We start from the raw sequence: 18,700 nt of genomic DNA, 5'->3' as shown, positions 1-18,700 counted from the left end.
TTATCAACTACGACAGTTCGTCAATTTTTTTAGTTAATATACTGTTTTGATTGTTGACAAAAAAAATATACTGCTTTGATTTTTTTTTGGTTTTGGTTGGACCGGTTAATTTAGGTTTTGAAATTTACTGTGAAATATGATAGAAACTAGAAAGGAATAAATTGTATCATTGTGTTTTTTTTTTTTGATAATCCAGTATCCGACCACTTTGCGTGATCGACTAGCCCACCGGGCCGAAGCCCAAGCCATTACAGGATTTTTAAGCGTCCACTTAAAGGCTCCTGGTTACGCGAAGTGGTCTGGAGGGCGAGAGGCAGCCCATGTAAATACCCCTCGTGGCCGGGGCTCGAAGTCGGGTGGCGGGCACCTCAGCCGAAGTTCCTTTACCACCAGACTACGAGGCCCGGTTATTGTGTTCAGATGATAAATATTGTATATGGCAAGTAATAAGGAAAACAGTTACAAAAAAAAAAAAAAAAAAAAAAAAGTAATAAGGAAATGTATCCATGTATTTGTAATATGGTATATAAGTTGGAAAAAAAAAACCGTTTGATTTAATTTTCTGCCGTTCAGTTTGACTTACCGCAGTAAAAAGAAGCTTATAGTATACCTGTATACGTACATAAATTATGGACCCTATAAATTATACTCCTACATATCGGATATTTGATCACCAAGCCAATTTTCTTCTTTATTTTTGGTTAACGAAGTAGGAAGCAATAGATTTTAAAATACTCCAACATATCAGACATAGTTGATTCCGCTGGTGGTATCCATTGATTTTGCCGTTAATAGGGAAGCTTCGAAACTGTCTTAGCTTCCTATACCTTCTACACAGATTTGGTTTATGTCTACAACGATGTTTAATTGGGTTACTAAACCGGATTTTGGTTTAGTTATACCAAATATGCAGGTTTGTTTCTACTATTCAGATGTGATAACTTAAACAGATAGACTTGGATACCCCGCTTAATCCCGATGGACATGACATTTCTTTCTTTTTGGTGTTGGATTAATTACTATTTATTATGTATAATAATCCATCCATTTCGTATTAAATGTCGTTATAGAAAATTTTTTTCGTTATAAAATAAGTGTTGTTTTCGACTTTCAATGCAAAATTTGTTAATTTTATGCAGTAATTTATTTTTCTATTAGTTGAAATATGGGTAGATGTGTTGGAACTATTTTTTATAAGCCAAATGAACTGAGTAAAAAAATTGAATTAATGTGAGTATAATTTGTATAAGCATAATGAACTGTGTAAAAATCTATTTATTATGAAGTAATATGGGTATTTGAATTATGGAAAAGGATAAATCTTAAAAAATTACTCTCAAATAATTATGGTAGGTTTCCAATATTATTTAAGAGTAATGCAAAGATTGTGTTCAAATAGTTGTAGAATATTTCCTATAATGTGTTTGGATAAATGTAAAGTTGCGTCCAAATAATAATGGAATACTTCTCAATTAATTCTGTTATGTTTCTATAATAATTATGGAATACTTCTATTCAAGAATATTCTTTTACTTTTCGCAAGATTATTTTTTGGTGATCAATTAACTCATACCCATATAAATAGACACCTAGTCTCTTCATTCTGAACGCACAGCACCTAGTCTCTTCATTCTGAACGCACAGAAAAAGTAAAACACCAAAGCTTCCAGCGAATAATCTCTCTTAGTTTTTTATAGTTTTTAAAGTAAGTGTCTCGAGAGTATTCGTAGTAGTTACAGTTCGTTAGATTCTATTTCGGGTGTTGCGAAACAGTCTCGTCACGGTTGTATCATGGGATTCATAGATCGCATTCAAACCGTCGCACAATACGGACGATTTATTGTGTTAAAGAAAGAGATCAAATCTCGACTCCGTGAATTTGTCTATTTCCTTAACGATTTCTTAAACGTTTTCTATCTTCATCTTATCGTTTATATCGATTTCTGTTTCGTGATTTTCAATTAGGATTTTCGCGGTCAGACAAAGTGTATAGGAAATAGTATTTTTATATAGAAAATATACAAAATTAATTGTTTATTTAATCATGTTCCAAAATCTAAAACGACACTTAAAATGAAATGGAGGGAGTAGTGCTTAAAGATGTCAGCTCAACATTGCAACTAAGCAGCTCTGCTTGCATTTTAGATTTAATCCACTTACGCGAACTACAATCAGGAAAATTAACAGCAAAGCTCAATCGACTGATAAACAAAACCGGAACTAACCGGTTTATCACAACCCCAACCAAATAAAACAAACCTGTCCAACATCATTTCTCTCAGTACATATACCCAGTTGGCATCCCAAGCCGGTCCAACCGACTTGAACCGGGATAAAGCCTTGTTCATAAAACTAATGGGCAGAGCAGAAAATTTGTGCGGACCAGACCTCGTATCACCACAGTATGGCACATCAACAAATCCAAACCGTTACGATGAAGACTGCTCGTAATACAACTAAGGTCGCAACGTTGGGGCACTAGCGGAGCGGGCCTTAGCCCTAGATGACTATGTACAAGACATGGATCTTTGGATGGTCCGCATAGCAGAAGCTTTTGGTGCAATCACTCGGTGCAATAGAACTAGCCGTGAAAGCACTGCCATTGCTTATAGAAGTAGCTGAGTGTAGCTGAGGACTGTTCTCTGCAGTGCAAAACTGGTTTACAGTCTCTTCATGTGAGGAGGACGGGCTAAAAGGGAAGATGTAAATTGGTCCAAACTGGTCCAAGATGTAAACGGGTTAAAAGGGAAGATGAAAATCTAAATATCAATTCTTAAAAATTTCTTGAGCTCAAGCTCTCATAATGGATATGACCATTACATGTACATCATTTACATGTACTGTCATCTTCTCTACAGTAATAAGAAACATGAATCGACTATTAGGGAAACAATGCGACTTTTTATGTCAATAAGTACACATTTGGGTCTGAATTGTCTTGACACACTTTTATCCTAATCTTTCCAACAAAAAAAAGAAGAAAAAGTCACCCATAAAAAGATTCGCCATTAACTAAAGTTCAATAGGCCTGCATCGGAAATTTACATACATGATATATCGAACACGTCTAGCCTATGTTGAACTGAAATATAATCTAACTATAGCAAGCCACCATCACCATGTAATTATGAAGTGGTTTAGTGAAAAACATTCACAAACCAAAAGAACAAAATTACAATTACTACGTATTGGTTGATGTTAACTGTTCGATTGGCTTATTTATATAGATAGATTTCATCTAATGGTGTAACTAATGATCTTGGATAAAAAAAATTATAAAACAGATTATTTCCTCCCATTTTTAAAAAAAAGCATTTGTTGATGGTATGTTAACCGAAAGAATGGATACGTTTCTAACATATAATGGCATACTCGACTACGTTCCATTTTTTATTCTAAAATAGAGTAAAAGTAAATATAGAGTAAGAAATGTTCTAACCCAACTTTATATCTCATTCTATAATGAAGTTTACTCCATAAATGGAAAAATATATTTTTTTTGTTTGTTCATCACTCTATTATGGAGTAATAAATGAAATAGAATTGAAGCATTTTTACTTCATATTTATTTTTACTCTATTTTTTAAAAAAATATAGAGTTTTACTTTGGAGATGCTCTAAAGTCTACTTAACTCTACATTTGATCGAACCGAAATCAATTTGAGTTACTGTTTCATCTCAAAAAAGGATGAGTTTTTTAATTTCTTCGCTTCTACTAATATTTCCACTAATTTCCACTTACTGTTTCTCTTTCGTAATCAGTCACATCACTCTGTAACCAAATCTATAATGTAAGATTTTATTCAGTTATGTTAGATTAATATTTTTGTGAATCTGGGAAATAAATATAAGATGACTTCAAAGAACAGAGAGAAGACAAAAAGCGTTTCCAGAAAGATGGACCATACTATGATCCGCTACGAACCCATAAAACGGATGAAGCCACTTTTAATGGGACCCGTCTGGCTGTTGAGTTTTCTTCTTTTTTCACTTTATGATCACGTTTTTGTGGTCCCTACTCCGTTTGTTTCGTCTCCTAACGGAATCGCGCCGTCCGCTGCATCGTCGTGTTGCTGGTTCGTCATTTTTCAGGATTGGTCCTTTAGCTTTTTACTACATTCATTACGACCCCAAACTTTCTGATTAGCATACATAGCCATTTGAATTAACCCCAAAACTTTCCATCGTGTTTTCCAGACCCCTAATAATTGCACAACGGTCCGTCTTCTTTTGATTTTTTTTGTATTCCAAACCCAAAGTCTATTTGTATTCCAAACCCAAAGTTTAAATAGACATATTGAACCTTGATTATCGCCCCAAAATTCTCAATTGTGAGATACAACTCCTAATACACACAAATACACATATATGCAATATAAACACCTAAATGTAGTCTAAAATTATTTAAATGAACTAAAGGAAAATACTTAAAACCTATAAATGCTATAGATATCATGTTCCAACTTAATCAAACTAAACTCCAATTTTGAATGGAAGAACCAAACAAATTCTTAAAAATCAAGCAAAAACTATATGAATTTATTACTTACAAGTGAGCATTGTTTCTGACAGGAGGAAATAATATTATTAAAAGCTTCCCAAAGTGACTTGGAATGAAAAGCTACTGAAAAAGCTTTACAATCCAATCAATTAAGCTGGGAACACCAGCTAATATCGCAATTCCTGACACACATGTGAGTATTGTACCTAATGCACGAGCCACGGGAATGTTGTACATGAAAGTCCATACGATGGCAAACACAATCTTTAATGCTGGAGTAGCAGCTCTAATGACAATAGCTCTTGTCGATCGTGGGTGGATAAAACCGCCAATAACAAGTGCTAGAAGACCTCCAACAATCACCCACGGCCAAAATGCTACATCTTGTATCTGTATGTTTTTTAATTGTTATTATAAAGCAAAACTAATCATATTCAACTCTACAATAACATTTTCTTAAAATAAACTATAATACTACCAAAGTTACAGTGGAAATGTGTGTCATATATTTCAACATTGTTGCGATAATCAGACCGAGAAAATTCAAAAGACCTCCAAGAAAAGTAATCTTCAGTTTACTGTTTGAATGTGTCACTATGTACGACGTTATAAACACCAAGCTGTCCATGATCATTCCAAGTTCAGAACCTGCACCACAAGGAGCTATTAAAACTCTGGTCCACCCGGGATTGGTGAATCAGCAAGGTGTTCAGCTAAACCAACCACAAGCAATGTCTGAAACAAGATAAGATCGCATATCATGATAAAGCATATTACATGTCTATCCAGTGTTATCTTTTGATCATTAATGGTCTTATCTTTTGATTGGACTTCATCTTATAGGTTCTTAAACTCCTTTTCACTATTCACCAAATGTGTTTCGGTTTCCTGCAAGGTTAAAAACCATTTAAAACATCAGATCATTAGACAGGAAATATCTAGACAACGATAAAAATAATTACCTCATAATCCTTCTATATCTTATCGTAAGCAGTCTTTTGATCAATTATGAAGTTATGATCTCTTCTTTAAGTCTACTTTGTCTTCCAGCTTATGGGGTTCATTTAGCATATTCAACAAATAAATTTCAAGTAAACCCATTTTGATAGCTAAAGGCAAAGAGTTTTAAAGCATATTCACCAAATCAATTTTGACTAGCCAATTTTAAACTTTTAATGTCTAACCGAAGAAAAAGTTATCTTAACATATTTGAAACTTAGCTATGTGCATAAATAAACATGTTAGTTATTCTTAGTAGAACGCGAAAAGGTAAGATCCATAATCTAAACTCATTTTGATAGCTAAAGGCAAATAATTTTTCAACTCTATATTGGACCTATATTGTACATTTTGAGACATTAGCTTCTCAAATTTTTCTTCAAGGTTTCTTCACTCTATCTTCCATTTTTTTTTTTCAACTTCATATTCATCGGTCACTGAGTTGCTCCTCGTGACTCTTCATGACAACAACCATCACCGGTTTTTGCTGATTGAAAATATGCATCAGATTTTCTTATTGTTCTTTAAAATCTACTATAAAATAAAACATTCAATGAGTCATTTTGCCGGTACCCTTCAAACTTTAAATGCCACAAACATTCTGATTATAAGTTAGTTTATATGATAGATACCAACATTATATGCTTTAATATTATTTTCTTATGTCAACATTGTTTTAAGACTGAGGCAAATGAATATAATTTTTTTAAGAATGTTTTTATTATTGATTTTAGATTTCTAATATCTCAACCAAAAAATATCTTTTTTGATGGACCGTCTATCTATTGATAGAAATTTAAAACTGATGAAAAGAATATTGATTTTTGAGAACCTTTAATAATGCTTTATGGTGCCTTAATAAAAACAATTCTTATGAACTATAGTTATTTAATAAATTTTTCAGTTAGCCATGTCAATGTCATCAGTTTTAGTTGTAGAAGTAAATTTTGGTTAATGGCTAAGAAACCAATATCACCGTTATGTGAAAAATTGCAATAGCTATCAACATCATAATTAAGAGAGTCGTGTATTCAATACATGGATTCTTTATTTTGTAATAATGCTTAAAGATTGCAACTCAACATTATGATTAAGCAAGTCTACTTATTTTCTTTTAAAAAAAGCAAGTTCTACTTGCATCTAGTTTCAAAAAAAAAAAAAGTTCTATTTGCATTTTAAATTTAATCCATTTACTACAAACTACAACCAGGGAAATTAACACAAAGCTTAGTCAACTGATCTAACCAGTTCTCCTTTTCAACATTTGACTACTATCAGGTTATCACAACCCCAACCAAATAGAACAACCCGGTCCAACAGCATTTCTCAGTACCTATACCCAGTTGGCATCCCAAGCCGATCCAACCGACCCGAACCGGGATAAGCCTTGTTCATAAAACTAGTGTGCACATCGACAAATCCAAACCGTTTCGACGAAGACTGCTCGTAATACAACTGAGGACGTGACTTTGGGGCACTAGCGGACCGGGCCTTAGCCCTAGATGACTCTGTACAAGCCATGAATCTTGGATGGTCCGCATAGCAGCAACTTTTGGTGCAATCACTAGGTGCAACAGAACTAGCCGTGAAAGCACTTCCCTTGCTTATAGAAGTGGCTGAGTGTACCTGAGGACTGTTCTCTGCAGTGCAAAACTGGTTTACAGTCTCTTCATGTGAGGAGAACGGGCTTAACTGGAAGGTGTAAACTGGTCCAGACCGGCCTGAGTTGTCTAGGATGAGGTGGGATGAGTAGAACATGTCTGGTCTGTTGCGTCTGGTGTAAGATTTGTTGTGTCTCCTGTCCATTTCAAGGATTTTTTCTTCTTCGTTCATGGCTGAGAGCGGTCTGTTGTTGTTGTTTGCCATAGAACCGTTCCTCTGAAAAATTTTAATCCAATATCTTAGTTTAAGTAGTAATAGGACTCACAAATAATGAGAAATGTAAAATATATTAAGCCTAACTAACATGGATGCAATAACGAGAAACATACAAACCTATAATGATGTAATACCTTGAAAATATGAGAGTGACCGAGCTTGGAGCTGCATAAAGAGATCGAATGCTCTTGTTTTTCCGGCGTTGGTGGATCCTAATGGATGAGAACAAAGTTGTTAAGGAGGAACCTTTAAATAAAAGATTAGTTTCAGATTAAATAAGAACAATCTAAAACAGGCTTACGGTGTTTTGGAAGTGAGAAGATTTGGTGTTGTTGGACTGAGAAGAGGATGATTCAGGTGTGACGATAACACGAGTGGCACGAACACGAGCCTGAGCTCGAACCAAAGCGTGCATCCTGCGCAGATGGATCGACATTCGCTTTCGTTCGATATGGCCTCTAACTATAGCTTGAAGCTTGACCAATCCCTTGAGTGCCCTTAACGCTCTCCTTGCCTTCAAAAACATTAATCAATCAATACAAAAAAATTGGTTAATATTTAAGATTAAAAAACAAAGCTACCCAAAGAAGATCTAAATATCAAATCTTACAAAAGTCTTGTGCTCAAACTCTCGTTAAGACATTATGGATAGGACCACAAAAGCATATTGAATTTTAAATGAGCATAACTTTTGATAGAAGTTAGCGCCAAAAGGAATGAATTAATAAAGACATTTACATAATGTATATTGTCAACCTCCCTACAATCGTAGAAAACTTGAATCGACTATTAATAAAACAATGCGACTTGTATGTCAATATATGTATGAAGTGGTCCTGCGAAAACCATTCACAAACCAAAGGGTAGTTAACTCTACATTTTTTTTTTGATCAACAACTCTACATTTCCTCCAATTTAAATAAAAGCATATGTTGAAGGTCGGTCAACTCTACATATAAACGCTGCTTAACTCTACATTTGATCGAACCGAAATCAATCTAGAAAACCGGTTAAACTGAAAACCATGCCTGACCGGTGAATATAAAAATAAGAAGAAAAAAAAGCAACATCAAACTTTTGGGTTTCCACAAACAGATTACTTTAAAGTTTAAACAGAGCATATTCAATTGCTCCAATAATTAAAAATGGGAATATAGATGGTTAGTGCCTAATCACTCTTCTAGGGAAGAGGAAGCAGCAGAAGGTTCACGACATCGAAAATGTAACGTAGACGATAATCCCCGTGACTTTTTTAAGAAATCTAACCATTTTATTTTAAACTCTTCCTAAAGCAAAAAAAAAAATGGAATATATTTAAAAAGAAATTATGCATCTTCTCTGAAAAAATGATTTTATTTCTAAACTGAATGCAGAAATACAGACTAAAAGAAATATTAGCATAACAAATGTCAAATACTGTAATAAAAAAAGAAGGGAAAGTACCAAATAACCGCGAAATATAGATTGTATTTTAATCACCGCAAGATCATCACGACTGTCCCGTCGGTGTCCGTCGAAGCTGCTATGATGAGCTACAACGTCACTGTATCCATCGCTAAAATGAGTTGCGATGGGACTATGCGTCAACCTCCCGCTTTTGCTTCTGAGTCTAACGACCGCAGCAGCCGCTTTAGCGGCGGTGACGGCTGCTTCGGAAACCAAAGCAGTCGCGGTGGCCATAGCAATCGCATGCTTGTCGGAATCCTCGTCTCTCTCATCCTCCCATACCAGCTTCTGTTTCCACCGCCGACCGTTAGATGACGGAGATGATCTGTGGTACGACGACGCCGGTGGAGGGGTTGAGTTCGGCAGCGACGGAGGAGTATGAGGATAGTGACTCTGAGGTGCGGTCCCGTTTTCGCGTTTGGATTTGACGAACCTCCATCGGCGTTTTGGGTAAGAACGAGAAGGCGTCTCGAATGATGGATCCGGATAACCCGGGTCGGGTTTTTTAAACCCCAGTAGATTCCAGAACCACCGTGAAGCTTTTCCCATTACGGAATCTCTCTTAACGGATGAAACGACGAGTTTTTGTTTCGCCTGCGTCTTGCTCGTTTTGAGAGAGAAAGAACTTGAAAGACTTAAGTAGTCGAAGCAGTAAGAACACAGTGTTGTGATTAGTACCACGCTCCCCACTCGCGCGTCTCTTCTCGGAAAATTATTATTTATCTCCATATTATTTTATTTTCGTCTATATTTACAAGAATGCGTTGGCAATTTTTTTAAAAAAACTACAAGTTTTGCTTTTTTTCATCCAATCCATAAGAAATCCATCAAATGAAACACATTTTAGAATATTTTTTTCTGGAAAAGAAGATAATACAATTACTCTAGAATTCACTAGCTTATCACCAATCAAAAGAATAACCAATGCTATTGTTAAACTAGAAATAGAGCGAAAAAAGTTGTGAGTGAATGTTTCATAAGATTTTACTTTTCTTCACTTCTACGGACATCTCTAATCCCGTTCCATTTCTTCTTCCAAAATAGAATAAAATTGAAAATAGAGTAAGGATTGCTCCAACCCAACTCTAAATCTCATTCCATAATAAAATTTACTCCATAAATGAAGTAATCTATTTTTTATTTATTCATCACTCTATTATATAATGAGAAATATAACATTTTTACTTCATTTTAATTTTTACTTCATTTTGGAATAATAAATAGAGTATTACACTGGAAAACAAATTGAGTATTACGATGAAAGATGCTCAAATATTTTCACTAATTTTGATACTTGTTTTTCTCTTTGTTCATAAATAGTCACATCCCTCTGTAACCAAATCTATAATGTGAGATTTTATTCAATTACTGGTTAGATTATATTTTGTGAACCTAGGAAAATATTATATGATGACTTCCAAGAACATAGAGATGACAAAAAGCGTTTCCAGAAACATGGACCATACTATGATCCGCTACGAACCCATAAACGGATGAAGCCACTTTTAATGGGACCCGTCTGGCTGTTGATTTTTCTCTTTTTCCACTCTTATGATCACGTTTTTGTGGTCCCTACTCCGTTTGTTTCGTCTCCTAACGGGATCGCGCCGTTCGCTGCTTCGTCGTTTTGCCCTTATATAAGGCTACGAAGTCGGAATACAATTCTTATATTTTTTTGTTTGTTTTCTTTCTCTTTTGTCCTTTACGCATTTAAAATGATGTTATATTTTCGGACTGTATATAGACTAGCCGAGTAGGGAATATGACAAATATCATGTTTTGTGACTGGTAGGAACCGCTACATGTGTAATAGTAATAGTGTTGTACGAATGAAAACTACGTAGTTCTCTCAGTATAATATATTGACGTGATCGATTAAATATAAATTTATATAACTAGGATATCTGTCATAAATACATAAAACTACAATAGATATTAGAAAATTTTAACAAGAGACTAGAGATGGAACTAAAGTAGTTTGTTAATATTAATAATCATTTAAACATTGATTTCCAAGAACAAATATCATGACAGTTTAAGCAAAAAAGAAAGAAATATCATGACAGTCAAAACTAAATACAAAGCTAACTAGCCAAAATGAACTTATTTACGAACTTGGGATACCAAGGTGAGCTGTTAATCTTCAATATATTCCAAATCTATAACCATTATTAACATATAAACACTGTTAACAAAGATATGGCTAGCTTTAAGTAGTAATCAGAATGAGAACAATGGTTCACGTGTACCACTTTGGAGAATATATATAACTCGTAGTCGTAAAGAGCAAAGGAAACTGGACCGACAAATTAATCCACTGGAATCTACGGTATGTCTCTCATGCGAAGAAGAAGACATCGCAAGAGACGGAAGAGGCATCAGACTAAAACTCCAAAGGCCGTTGTAATTTTGCCACGTCTCTGACAAGCATAGAAGGTGGAGCCTACATGAATGTTTAGGTTAGTCGTATATAGTAGACTTAAACTGGACGATGGTTGTTGACTTCGTTCAACGCTTCTTCGTGCATGAACTCGGTCGTACGTGTCTTTTGCATGTGATGGTCAAAAATTGGCAGCGGAACTATTGTATGTTTCCCAAAAAACATTTGTTTGGAAGAGAGATTTTGGTTTTATCGTAAGTTTTTTAACGGACTTTAATAAATGTCAATATTTTATATAATAATGAATATTATATGATACTTAAGTAAATAATACAACCTGATTTGATTAATCATGTAGTTGACGCATGAAATCTGGATAGTAATCATCGATAATTATAGTTTATTAACAAGATTAGGTGCACCTAATAACAAATCTTATTACTAATACGAAGCATACAAATTAACTTGTTTTAGTCGGTTTCCCTTTGTGGAAAGAGATTGCAAAGAAAAAAAAAACCAAACTCGTCTACAAGAAATATAATTAAGCTGGAAAGGAAAACACAGAATTTTGTTTTTGTTTTATATTTTTATGGTCTGAAGAAGAATTCAACATTTTGTTTTTGTTTTATGGTCTAAAGATCTGATAAATAATTTTCAGTGATAGATGCTTGAAAGCAAGTATATGTAATTTACTTTGTACCTTCCTTCGTTAATAGTGACTTCTACCATCACTTTTTGTTTTAAATTACATGTGCAATCACTGTATTCCCGTGATATAGTTAGTACTCCCCGAAAGACACCGCTTGGGAAATCGACTCGTTTATCAATCAGTCACACATCATACAAATGTTAAAGTAACTACAATTTCAAATTGAAATGCTACGAATTACATACAAGGCAGGAGCTAGAAGTCTAGCAGTTTGTTTTCCATAGGTCACAAGCATGTGTTACGTGTTGTCAGCGAAATATTAGCACTATGCAGCTCGATGTGATTTGTTCCGACTTACCCAGACAGGTAGACAAATCTCTTCATCCCCAAAACAATTTTTTCTTCCTTTCAATACTTTTTTCTACACGCACATGCATGCACTTATACAATGCTACACCAGTCTATGTACTCCCTTGCTTTCATATATGATTATGTGTGTATGAAACGCATCTATTTCAAGATGCTGAACTGAGGAATCACAAATGAAGATTAAAACAAAGTAGTGTTTTAGGGTCCTGGCTCTTCGCATATTATTAGGTACTGAGAAGCTACAGACGAGGCAGTGATGGGAAGCTGTAAGGGAGAATATAAAAGCAAAAGAGGCAAAGCTACGCATCGTCACTGCTCACTACCTCACCTCCTTTTCTGTTCTTCTCTCTCCCCCAGAAATCAACTACATTCCAAATCACAAAAAGCCACCAATCTCTTGTTTTTCGTAATTCTCTATTTTACCCCTTATAGTATTTAATTTGCATCTGGGTCCCAAAGCAAAACTATTCTTTTCTAAGCAAACCAATTTTAAGACTTGACACATTCATAAATCGAACCGAAATAATACGATTTTCCTGTAATTGTAAACCCATGTGTAACATGTTTTTGTACTGTATAACAAAACCGAAACCAAATTTGATCGCAAACTGAACCAGAATTTTATCAAACTTAACCGAATATTTTGTTTTATTATACATTTTCCAAAACTGTAAAAGACAAACCAAACTGAATGCCTTAGTGAACCCTTTTTTTCTTTGATGGGACCCTCTTTTAATTCAGCTATTCAACATTTTGCATGATTTGGTGAAGATATATAATTAGTGATGCACATAATACAACGAGACACGTCTCCTGTATATTAATGGAGAAACACTTGAAAAATTAAAACTTTAATTTTGTATTAATTAAAAAAAATTCAAATCCTAGGTGACACTCTAATTGTCTTCTAAATTTCATTTTAAAGAATTCTAGAACATCTAATTTAAAGTATAATTTAATCTAATGGTGTCACATTATTCCATAATTATATAACACTAGAAAACATTATATTAACCTAAAATATAGAAAGTGTGTATTATTTCCTTAAATAAAAGCTACAGAATTACCTAATATGATTTACATATATATGACAATTAATGATTATGAATAATAAAGATTTGATAACAATTTTTGCATCCTTCTTCATTTTTGTTTAAATTTATATTATTAAAAAAAAATTAAACAATCATATTAACCATATAATAAAATAATTAGATTTTTTCTTATATCTTATATTTTGAATTTTTTAAAATGATTTTAAATTACAAAAATAAGAAAACCCTATATGTTATTTTTTTAAACGACTTTAAAATACAAAAATGATGACACCTTATATGTTATATTTTTTTATATGTTAAAATTTTCTTATATGTTATATTTTGATTTTTTTTTAAACGACTTTAAATTACAAAAATGTAAGTTTTCCTTAAGTATACGACTAAAAACATTAAAATGACATGTATTGATTTGAAAGCTTTCAAAACCATATGGAAGCTAAAAGACAAAATAATTTAACTGTGGAAACAATACTGTTCATTTTTTTCAAAAATGTGTTCTATGGAAAAATAAGGTTTTTATGTCATAATTTGTTTAATGTCCACTAGAGAACATTGTATTAACCTAAAATATAAGAAATGTGTATTCTTTCCTTAAATAAAAGCTACATAATTACCTAATATGATTTACTTATAAATGACAATTAATGATTATTAATAATAAAGATTTGATAACAATTTTTGCATCCTTCTTCATTTTTGTTTAAGGTTATATTATTAAAAAAATAAACAATCACGTTAACTATATAATAAAAAAATTAGATTTTTTCTTATATGTTATATTTTGAATTTTTTAAAATGACTTTAAATTATAAAAATGAGAAAACCTTATATGTTATATATTTTTTTTAAAACGACTTTAAAATACAAAATGAGGACATCTTATATGTTATATTTTTCTTATATGTTATATTTTGAATTTTTTAAAACGATTTTAAATTACAAAAATGTAAATTTTCCTTAAATATACGATTAAAAACATTAAAATGACATGTATCAATTCGATGATTGATTTAAAAGCTTTCAAAACCATAAAGAAAATAAAAGTCAAAATAATTCAACTGTGAAAACAATACTGTTCACTTTTTTCAAGAATGTGTTCGATAGAAAAAATAAAATTTTTATGTCAATCTATGATGTATTAATTATAGTTTTGTTCCATCATTTTTAATAAAAATTGATCGATTCATCGAAAAAAATTATATAATAACAACAAAAAATGTTGTATATATATAAATAAAATGATCAAATATATAAAAGAAATTATCGATAATATATACAAATAAACTTGTTATCGTAGTTGTACATTATACAAACTAATCAGAAGTATACTTCTCCTTTGCTTTGTGTGAACCATCTCCTCTGACCATGAACCATTTTGACCTTCTCAATCCTCGTCTTCTGGTGCACTCGACCCCGCTTTGCGGAACATGCCCATCATACTACTAATTATTTCCTCGAACGACGGTCGCTTTGCTGGATCACTGTTCCAAGAATTTAATAAATAAAGATTACAAAAACCACCCTCTTCCAAACTTTTGAGGGATATCAGATGAAACAAATTATAGATGAATATAGTGTCTTACGTCTGCCAACAATCTTGTATTATGGATGCGATCCTCGGATTTAATCCTTCAGGCAAGTCCAACCGTCGGTCCATGAATCCCACAACTCCAACAACCTATTCTAAACTTGATTAGAATCTTTATGATTGTGCTAGTCTCACACAACAACAGAAGTTGATAAGGTACCTGGATAGAGTTTAGACGGTCCCATGGTATTAAAGTAGTCATTAGCTCCCACAAGATGACTCCAAAGCTGAACACATCACACCTGTTACAACAAAAGTATTTAGTTTTTATCCCACAATTCTAAATTACTGAACAATCTATCACAAGGGAGACAATAATCCAGGGTTAATATTATATCAACGTACTTCTCATTCGAAGGTTCACTTCTGAGAACTTCAGGGGCCATCCACTGTGGCTGCACATAGAAAAATATGAATGATGGTTAGTTACAGAGACCCAGGAATGTTTTGTTGGATTTAAAAGGATCAGAGATGGCTTACTGTTCCTTTCCCGGATCTAGTGCTTAAGAATGTTGCGTTCTTCCACTTTGACAGCCCAAAGTCTCCAACCTAAGAAGAAAAAACTTGTAAGTTTGTAAGTAGAGAGAATAAACTCGTTTATAAAGGTCTTCATGAGTGCCCCACTTGTGGAGGAAAATGAAAGGCCTTACCTTAACATTCCAGTTTCTGTCGACCAGAAGATTGGAAGATTTCAAGTCTCTATGTACTATTGGCGGATTCCTGCGGTGCAAGTAATTCATTCCCCTAGCCTGCAACGACAATGGAGAACCCGTATTCACTCAGCCTTTCACAGGGTTTCATTTATTAAACTGCGAGGGGGGTCTCAGGAAAATGAGAGTCTTACAACATCAAGTGCCATCCTTAAACGACGTTTCTTGTCCAATGGCTGATTCGAGCTATGAAGTATTTTGAAGAGACTCCCTCTAATCATCACAACCGGAAAGAAACAAATTAACACAGGGTGCCGAATAATCTATAACACATTCAATAAGGGGCAACACTACTTCCAGATCAAGATTTCAATAGTCTCACCTTGGCAGATACTCCATGACTATGGCTGATTTTTCTTCGGAACATACCGCTCCCATAAATAACAGCACATTCGGATGTCTTAGTTTCTTCATAATGTTGATCTGAAGATATTGATCCCAACTGATTTAATTACTTTTGTCTAGGGCGGATTGTTTTGCAAAACATTTACATGCCAGAGAGAACCAAATATGCATACCTCCTTTTTGCACTCCGTCCAAGTCATCGCGTTGTGATCACCCTCAAAGTAAACCTTAATAGCAACATCCTGACCCAATTAAACTGGACTAGTTAGCTATTCCAATCACTTGGTAAAAAAAACCATATTTGAATTATCTTTAAATTACATCCTTACCGATCCGTTCCAAACTCCTCGATGAACAGCAGCAAATGAACCTGTGCACAAACATAATTCATCAGAATACACAGAATTAGACTCAACATTTAAACGAGTATGAGACTCTGGTAAACGAAATGCACCTCGTCCAACTTCTTCCCCAAGTTGAAGATCTTCCCACCGTATCTCACACGACGAGTCGGTTGCAAATCCATTATTCATTTGGCTCGATGGACTTTGTTGCCTACCGAGGCTGACTTCAAGGCCTGGAAAGGGGTCAGCACTAGGCCGAGCCGTCCAAGCATCTTCTATCTCACCATTTAAGTCCGACATTCTTGTTCCCCTGCCGGAAACCAAACCACACTCAGGTCCTTTGGGTGGTTTCTTTTGACTCAGATTCCCAATAAACTGAAATCGGTCTTTAGTAGGTGGTACTATATGTCTCTCTTCACTCAAACCTCGAGCTCCACTCCCATAAACATCCGAGAATCTAGTTTCAGACCTTTTCAGCTTCCCGTTGCCATTGTCTCTGAAAGTCGTGCAGCTAACTGCATAGGAAGCCTTAGAAACAGATCCACTAGCACCGGTCATCTTATTTATTCCACTTCCTAAAATATTCTCGTTATCTTCTTTTCCTTGGTTGCCAGTAATCTTCCTTTGCAGCTTCCCCAAAAACTTATCCGCCTACAACAGCATATGTGCAGATTAAGTATATAACACAAGACATCAATTGTTCTACATTATATCAATAAGAAGACCGAAGTTTTGTTTTGACAAGAAAGACTGACCATTGAACCATACTTTTCGAAAGTTGTGGAAGGAACAACCGGAACATTTTCATCTCTGCTCCTAGAACTCTGATTTGCATTAAACGAATCATCTCCATTTCTCTGTGGCAGAAGCTTCGACGCCTTATAAGTTCATGCAGACCACAACCAAACAAACAAACAATCATTCATCCTGCACAAGAATCAAACAACAAAAAAAAAAAAAAAAAAAAAATCAGAATCTGAGATTACCAGGTTCGAAACAGCTGATGTAATCTGCGGGACAGCTGGAAGAGCCTGTGGCACTTCAGCTATCTGAGGCCTCGGGAGGTGCCACTGCTGCTTTCTCAAGTTAGATTCAGGTCTAGTCCCGAACGCTTGTTGATGATGCTCACTACTCAACGGATGCATCCTATTGAAGAGCGTCGCGTCGCTCGAGACAGTAACAACACCAACAAGCTCCCCGTCTTCATAAATCGGGCTTTTAGTCACAAGCGCCATGAAGAGCTCTCCTGTTTTCTTCTGAAACGGAAACTGACCAGTCCAAGTCTCCCCACGGCACACCCTGCTCCTGATACTAGTAAGGCAGTTACGATACTCCTCCGTTACAAGCACATCGATCGTTCTGTATCCAACAACTTCCTCCGCATACCAGTGGTAGAGATTCTCAGCTGAACGACTCCTGATTCAAGAAACCACCGATCACAAGAGATTCCACACTCTAATTCAAATTAACATTTGAACGCATCGCTCCTGATTCTACCAGCAACCTAGATGAACACATAACGTTACGCAAATCGGTTATCAGGTTTTACCAGAATGTAATCTCTCCAGAGCCAGCGGACGTCACGTGAATCGCGTGACCCATCGAATCCATCAGAGTCCGGTACGCGCTATCGGCGAAGTAAAACCCCGACACGGCTCTCTCCCAAGTCGCCGACGGACTATCCCAAGCCTCCTCCGCCTCATCATCAGCCTCCGCCGCCCCCTCGATGCCGATTCGCCTCTCCTCCTGGCTCAACAGATCGTCCACATCCTCCCTCAGCCTCGCTTGACTCGTCTCCATCCTCTGGCACCACTCCACCAGCACCTGGTAGAGACTCGGATCCGCGTTGGTCCCGGCCATCGTAGCTCGCCGGAGAATCTGTTGAGCAGACGCATCTGGGTGAACAAGTTTCCGCAATTATTTAAATTAAAATAAAATCAGAAGATCGAAACTGAGGCATTCATTCTTCTTTTGTTTATTAGTTTTTTCCATCTTTAGAAATTACTCGTGACGCACCATATACTTAAACCAGCTGTGGATTAAACACTGTGACGCGTCACGCTCGCGACACGTGGTAAGTGGGATAATTAGGTGATGCCACGTGTGGAAACGCCGATGTAAGTTGAAGGATTCCGGAACTAAAGATTTTGTCAGGATTAAGTTTATTATTACGGTTTTGCCCTGCTTGTTGCCGCCATTGCCGTGAAAATGTCAAAGGGACCTGAATGTGTTGAAGGCCTCTCTAACGGCAATCGCATATTCTATAATTTATTGCTGACGTGGTAATTTGGTTGATTATTTCTTGTATACAAATGCTAAAAATTGTAATATAAATCGGTGTTTTGAATTTTTCTTATTGGTGATAGATGTAAATCTGTGAAATATTATTGATAGAAGATTATATATAGCAATAAATTTATGGAAATCATGATT

The 18,700-nt window shown here is 35.0% G+C and overlaps 2 protein-coding genes across 2 annotated transcripts; both read right to left on the bottom strand.

The window, feature by feature from the left end:
• Window positions 1–6,648: 6,648 nt before the first annotated feature.
• On the bottom strand, window positions 6,649–9,445 carry LOC106440462 (protein IQ-DOMAIN 22). Its single transcript, XM_013882135.3, has 4 exons — window positions 8,822–9,445; window positions 7,680–7,892; window positions 7,513–7,590; window positions 6,649–7,378 (listed from the first exon to the last, which is right to left on the bottom strand). The coding sequence occupies exons 1-4, from the start codon at window positions 9,371–9,373 to the stop codon at window positions 6,827–6,829; spliced, it is 1,395 nt and encodes a 464-aa protein (XP_013737589.2). The 5' UTR covers window positions 9,374–9,445; the 3' UTR covers window positions 6,649–6,826.
• A 5,061-nt stretch (window positions 9,446–14,506) lies between these two features.
• Window positions 14,507–18,270, bottom strand: LOC106440463 (proline-rich receptor-like protein kinase PERK5). The gene is made up of 14 exons (XM_013882137.3): window positions 17,817–18,270; window positions 17,254–17,683; window positions 17,023–17,145; window positions 16,378–16,918; window positions 16,253–16,293; window positions 16,097–16,165; window positions 15,901–16,001; window positions 15,713–15,791; window positions 15,519–15,617; window positions 15,349–15,417; window positions 15,214–15,263; window positions 15,029–15,110; window positions 14,864–14,958; window positions 14,507–14,761 (listed from the first exon to the last, which is right to left on the bottom strand). The coding sequence occupies exons 1-14, from the start codon at window positions 18,125–18,127 to the stop codon at window positions 14,665–14,667; spliced, it is 2,187 nt and encodes a 728-aa protein (XP_013737591.1). The 5' UTR covers window positions 18,128–18,270; the 3' UTR covers window positions 14,507–14,664.
• Window positions 18,271–18,700: the final 430 nt, after the last annotated feature.

This window comes from Brassica napus, chromosome C7, assembly GCF_020379485.1.
Source record: "Brassica napus cultivar Da-Ae chromosome C7, Da-Ae, whole genome shotgun sequence".
Lineage (NCBI taxonomy): Eukaryota > Viridiplantae > Streptophyta > Magnoliopsida > Brassicales > Brassicaceae > Brassica > Brassica napus.
This window is presented reverse-complemented; position numbering and strand designations above follow the sequence as displayed.

Bases quoted from the DNA above. Each gene is read 5' to 3' on its own strand.
- LOC106440462 (XM_013882135.3), bottom strand. From the start codon at position 9,373: ATGGGAAAAGCTTCACGGTGGTTCTGGAATCTACTGGGGTTTAAAAAA. The intron at 7,893-8,821 runs GTACTTTCCCTT...ATGTTTTTGAAG, and splicing joins CTATATTTCGCGGTTATTTG to GCAAGGAGAGCGTTAAGGGC. The intron at 7,591-7,679 runs GTAAGCCTGTTT...CTCATCCATTAG, and splicing joins CTTCTCACTTCCAAAACACC to GATCCACCAACGCCGGAAAA.
- LOC106440463 (XM_013882137.3), bottom strand. From the start codon at position 18,127: ATGGCCGGGACCAACGCGGATCCGAGTCTCTACCAGGTGCTGGTGGAG. The intron at 16,294-16,377 runs GTGCATTTCGTT...GTTTGTGCACAG, and splicing joins TGGGGAAGAAGTTGGACGAG to GTTCATTTGCTGCTGTTCAT. The intron at 16,166-16,252 runs GTAAGGATGTAA...TAATTGGGTCAG, and splicing joins GAGGAGTTTGGAACGGATCG to GATGTTGCTATTAAGGTTTA.